General features: G+C 42.4%; 1 protein-coding gene across 1 annotated transcript in view; it reads left to right on the forward strand.

Annotated features, from left to right (window-relative positions):
* MAP4K5 (mitogen-activated protein kinase kinase kinase kinase 5) overlaps positions 1 to 5,599 on the forward strand; it is a 604,667-nt gene extending 599,068 nt beyond the window's left edge. Inside the window, exon 33 of the mRNA XM_069208688.1 lies at positions 4,395 to 5,599. Within this exon, the coding sequence (XP_069064789.1) occupies positions 4,395 to 4,482 (88 nt within the window). The 3' untranslated portion in view covers positions 4,483 to 5,599. The remainder of the gene's footprint in view (positions 1 to 4,394) is intronic.
* The last annotated feature ends 472 nt before the right edge of the window (positions 5,600 to 6,071 follow it).

Consider the following 6,071-nt stretch of genomic DNA (forward strand, 5'->3'; position numbering starts at 1 on the left):
CAGTGGATGATTCCATTTGGGTTTCCAATTCGACCTCTGCCCGAGCCCAAACAGTATTTTGCTACTGGATTGGTAGTTGAACCAGTTATTATTCAACTTGAATCTAACCCAACACCTCTACTGCAATTCATCTACCAACAGAGGCTCCATGCTGCTTTGGCTCTACCTACTCTGACAGTATGCAGGAACCAGTTAGGACCCCTCTGGACACAGATGATGAAGAGGACCGAGATGCTTTGCTCCCTCCCTATTATAGTGATGATGTATTACACTTACACCTGCAAAATGTCAGTGGGTTGGGGGCCCCCCTAACACTGAGCTTTACTCACTACATGGACCCCCAACGGAAGAAAGTGCTTTGTTTGCTCAGGCAGACAGGAAGGCAGCTGAGGTGCTAGGATTGCAGTTGCAGTCCATCAAAACAAAATAAAATGCCTTCACAGTGATTATTCAGCCTCTGAGCTATTGTTGCCTTATAAAGATACCTTTACTCACACTTTATTGGCTTCTTGGTCAAAAACTCTGTTCTTGCCACCAGTTAGCAGGCCAGTAGACCAGTGATATAGACCTGCACCTTGTGGCCCATATTTGTGGGACTAACACTCTACACCTGAGAGCCTCATTGCACAGGATTCTACTAACTAGGTTAACTCTCTTTTCTGACCAGTCCCCCTGGATGGGAAATGTACACAGATTAACATTCGTCAAGAGAAGGTTTTCATTTTTGAGTTTGGGCCTGGGGTCTTTACATGCTGTATGATTACTGGGCAAATACATACATGCTCTCTGGGACATTGCTGGCAAGATCTTGCCGTGGTCTCTTAACGCTTCTTTCTCACAGCCAATTCATGACTGACCAGATGCAGCAACATTTGTGATTCATGCTGCCTTGGATACTATAGATTGGATTGGCAGAGGTGTTGATACCAGCATGGCCTTGAGGAGGCATGCATGAATGTGGTCTACTGGATTTTCAGGAGATGTGTAGGCCCATGCTAGATCAGTAGGGAGTAGGATAATTAATATTTCCCACCGGCTCCACGTTTGTTACATCAGACAGGTGGGTCTTACAGAGAGTTCAAATGGGTTATGTCCTGTTCTTGATCTCCTCCCTTCCACATTTACCTCCCACCCTGTGATAGACTTTTGAGGAGCACTTAAAAATCCTAATGCAAGGGATACTTTTGTTCTCCAAGTGGATTGTCGAGCAGGGACCAGATTATGAGAAATGCAAGGTACGATATTACCATTATTCCCTTGTGCCTATAAAGGATGAACTTTCACACCTGATGCCTTCGCACCGAAGGATAAATTCAACATGCTCATATTGGCTCAAATTATGTCTGCTCTGGACCCAGAAGACTGGATGATGTCATTGGACATGGAGGATGCATACTTTCTTATACCCGCACTGCCATCGCACAGGTGTTACCTGCAGTTCTAAGTGGTCCAAGGACACTTTCAGTTCATCATGCTCCTCTTCAGCATTACCTTGGCCCTTCGGTGTTCATGATTGTGATGGTGGTGGCCATTATCTTTGAAGGGTGGTCATACATGTATTCCTGTACCTTGAAGACCAGCTCACCACAATCCAGTGTGGACCACCTCCAGGCAACAGACAGCCTCTGAATGTTGTTAGTATTTTCAATAAAAGTTCATACCTCACCCCGTCAGACTATTTCTTTAATTGGGGCAATGCTTGATACAGTGGTGTTGCAAGCCTTCAATAATCAAGGTCGGCTCACAGACACCATACTGATGTCGCAGAAGGCTTGAGATCTGCACTAGTGGCTGACAGCTTCTTTGTGACTATGGCAGACCACTTTACTTCACCAGCCCAGAGCTCACATGGATGACAGTTGCTTCTCTACCGGATTGAAGGGGTCACTAGGGCATATGAAAATCAGTGACCTCTGATCTCCTCCACAGCAATCTCCTATAGCTGGAGAGTCTATCTATCTCTGAAAGTCTTCTTGCAATCCATCCAGAGGATACTGATACAGGTTCTCACAGACAAGCACCACTATCATGTGGTACTGCTGGAAGTGGCAGAACAATAGAACATCTTCCTGGTTGGTAAGCACTAGTAGACTCCTTGAATGCCAGACAGACTAGTTGAGGTGTCGTCTGGCAGACCACGAGTGGCATCTCCACCCAGAAGGTGGCGGAGGGCATCTTCAATCAGTCAGGAGAACCCTGGTTGAATGTTTTTGCCACCCCCAAGAACACACAATGTCAGTAATTTTACACGTTGGAATTTCCTCCAAGATTTTCACTAGGGAACTTGTTCCAGGTGGAATCAAGTGCAGGACGCTGTGCCTCCTTCATCCTCCCTCCTTCCTACCTCCTCTGGTACTGAAGATGATGAGGAAAGGCCAGCCCAGAATCATCTTGATGGTGCCACAAACTGGCTAATAGTTTGTTGTACCTGGAGCTTCTACATCTGAGCATCTGCCCTCTGATCAGGTTTCTAGCTCAGAAGGATTGTCTCAGTAACAGGGCAGGGTCCTGAGTCCCCACAGCCTACACTACACCAACATGCATGAAGATTGAGTGTCAGCAATTAAATGTGTTGACCTGCCTACCGAAATGATGGATGTCATCGTTGCTTCTAGATGCCGTTCGACCAAGTCAACCAATGCTGAGCACTGGGAAAAGATTTTTGTCAGGTGGTGCTTTGAAAACCAATCTCTCGCAGTCTGGAGTTTCTGAAGGTCCTTTGGTTGCACTTTTGTGGCACAACAGGGCCTTTCATTTGCAACTGTACAAGGTCATTTTTCTGGTTGTGATTCACTTTATGAAAGGTTTTGACACACATTTTGCTCCAAGCCATTTGTGATGCCTCAATTGGGACCTTAACCTACTTTTCACTTTCTTGATGTGCACGCCCTTCAAACCCACAGACAGTTGGCCCTTAAGACTTTTGATGCTAAAAAAGATTTTCTACATTGCCATTATGTCAGCGTGTCGCATGAGCGAATTCTAGACAGTTAGCCTATCTTCCTTTGTACTGCCCTTTTCTCAAATGTACGTCAGTGCTGAGAAACACAGCGGCCTTCCTTCTAAAAGTCGTGATACCCTTCGATGTTGGCCAATTGATCACATTGCTGCCTTTCTTTGCACCAACTCATGCCCTGATAGAGGTGGAGAGGCTCCATCATCTTGGCCAGAAGGGAGCATTAAGTTATTATTTGCATTACACATAACACTATCAGTTTGATACTGAGCTCTTTATCAGGTTTTCGTGGGAAATAAGAGTAAGGTGGGGCAGAGGAGGACCTTGTCAAGACTCCGGTGTATTCTTATGTATTAAAATCTCCTACACACTGGGGAAGAATCAGCTCCTCCAGGAGGGAAGGGGGATGAGGGCTTGTTCCGAGCCAAGGCTGGTACAGCTACAACGGAGCAGGCCACCAGGAGTGTCTGTTCTTGATTTCTACCAAGCTGCGATGTGGGCTGTGGTACATAAGTTCATGAAACACTATTGCCTTGACAGTCGGGTCAGGCAGGAGGGTTCACTTTGCTCGCTCAGCCTTGTTATACTTTCTGATTTAAGCTCACTCCACAGAGTCTCCTTGGGGAGGGACTGTGTTGGTATCTTTTCCAAAAGATGAACGATCTGCAGTTAGAAGAATTCATCAAAAGAACAGGTTGCTTCCCTTTGGTAATACTGTTTCTCGTGAATGCCCAATCAAATCGTAGATTCCTCACTGCCCTCCCTCCATCCCATTCTGTGAAGTGGCATTTTTAACATCTAAAAACGTCCCAAGTTGGAGATCAGCACACTGTCACCAACAGTTGATCTATGCTCTTTGTCTGAATGTGCAGAAAGGAAGCAAAATGAGAAATATATGCCAGCTTGCAGGAGTTTTGCTTATATGCAGCTCCACTAGGTCTCTTCCAGGGTGGTATGGAGCTGCATGGTGCCATCTGCCTGCAGAATGGAGCACTGCTATGAAGATTTATTGGACCCAGTCTGGCTCCTGGATAATATTCTAAAGGTGCAGAATCTGCTGTTACAGTATCCACCAGAAAGAGCGTTACTGAAGCTAACTAACTTGTTCAACAGACCCATGTAGAGCAGAGGGAAGGGTGTGTGCAAGGCAACCAACTACAATATTAGATTTTTTCCTAACTTACATGCTTGTGTCAACTAGATAAAAAATTGTCACTGTCTTTTATATTTGTATTGGAAATACATTTACATCTTGGGGTGTAGGGTTAGAGGAGTTATACTTGATAACTGGTTGGAGTGATTGCAAGTTCTATGTTTTTTTTTTTTTTTTGTGAGACAACTACATTGGAGTTACAAATGATTACTTGTAATGCCTTTATTTTAATACTTGACAAGTAAACAATATTTGATGGATATCTCTGTCCTTTTTTCATTGCAGGGTTGTGGTGTTAGAGAGCAGACCAACTGATAATCCCACAGCACACAGCAATCTCTACATCCTGGCTGGACATGAAAATAGTTACTAGGTTACAGCAATATGAATGGATATATATTAATATTGACATAGGAATATTCAACTTCCAACATAAAATTGTCAGTTCAAAGTACTTTTTAGAAATGTATCTTGGTTTACAGTCCGATTTGTTAGAATAATTCTTTCGACAAGAAAATATTTCATTTTAATGTTGCTGCTGGAAACAGCTGGTTCTGTCTCTCGCCACTATGTGGCTGGTTTTATCAAGTTAGCTTAATAAAAGCTACGAGAGAAATGTTCCCTCCCTGTGTGTCATAATGATGTACAACAACTTTTTAAGTGATATGGGTGCCTTAACATGTTACACACTCAACTTTTTTGTATGAATACAGCAACTATGTTAATACTTCAAAGTTGATTTCCAGGTTTGAGTCCCAGTACTTAATATTTGTCTGGGAGTTTGTGTATAAAGGTGAGTTGTATTTTTTAATCAAGGAAGCAGAAGTATTCTGTAAAAAAGGATGTTTAATCTTTATTTATTGATCTGCTGCTAAAGTGGGATTATATATATATATAACTTTTTAAACATAGGAGTGCATAGCAGTTTAGAACATTAATCTTGTTACAGAATGTATGCAGTATGTAGCACAATTAAAGACTTCAATTGGATTGTATTCTTTTTAACATGTATGTTCAGTTTTGTACAAAAAGTGTTTTGTTGTTTCCTCGTACGCTACCAGAAAGGTGAATTTATGTTTTTATCTGTGTGATGAGGGAAATGTTAAAAGTAAGAAGCAATGTTTAAAGTGGACTGCTCATTTGTCTTATTAAGTCACCTCAGATATGGTTGTTCTTACCCTCCCTTCTAACGTGTACAAATGAAAACATTTTGGAGGATGTATTTCCTAGTTTATCCAAGTATGTCACCAGTGTACTTGGCCCGTGTTGTATTGTATAGGTTTCAAATACTAATGAATTTCTTTCTTCATTATAAATGTTGTATTGAACATATATGCAGAACACACAAATGTAAAGGTCTACGCATTTTGCTCAAAGCTTTTAACATGGTATTGAATAATATGCAGATGACTGCTACATATTGTTGACATGCAAGCACTTTTGTTATGGTGTCCAAGTCACGTCACACGTTAATAAAAAGGTTCCTTGTACAGTTCTCTTCTAAAAAATGTTTTCATAAATGGTTTTACCATAGACAATAGGGTTGTTAAAATGCAGAGGAAAAAGGGCACAGTCTTGATGTGGGCTGTGACTTAGCTCCCCCAAGGCCTAAATAATCTGAATCCTGAAAGATAAAATGGTAGCCTGGCACAAGCAGCAGTCCTCCCTCTGAGAAAATGCCTGTGGCATAGATACAGGAATGACCTAAAACAGCAAAACATTAGGATTGGAGGAAAGAGGTAAACCTTTTCCCTCTTTACTCTAACACTGCATGTCTTTTCCTACATCTGCAAAATGTGAGCAGCCTCGCCTGTGCAGAACTTCCTCGTCTGACAAGAACATCCATTTACTTGATTCTTCCCCTTTGCTGTATAATAAGGAAGGCAGCTGCAGATTTTCAGTTGTATTAGGACACGCAAAAGCCTCCAGAGATTTTGACATAGAAACGCAAGTAGCTAGGAA

The sequence above is a fragment of the Pleurodeles waltl genome, chromosome 9, assembly GCF_031143425.1.
Source record: "Pleurodeles waltl isolate 20211129_DDA chromosome 9, aPleWal1.hap1.20221129, whole genome shotgun sequence".
Classification (NCBI taxonomy): Eukaryota; Metazoa; Chordata; class Amphibia; order Caudata; family Salamandridae; genus Pleurodeles; species Pleurodeles waltl.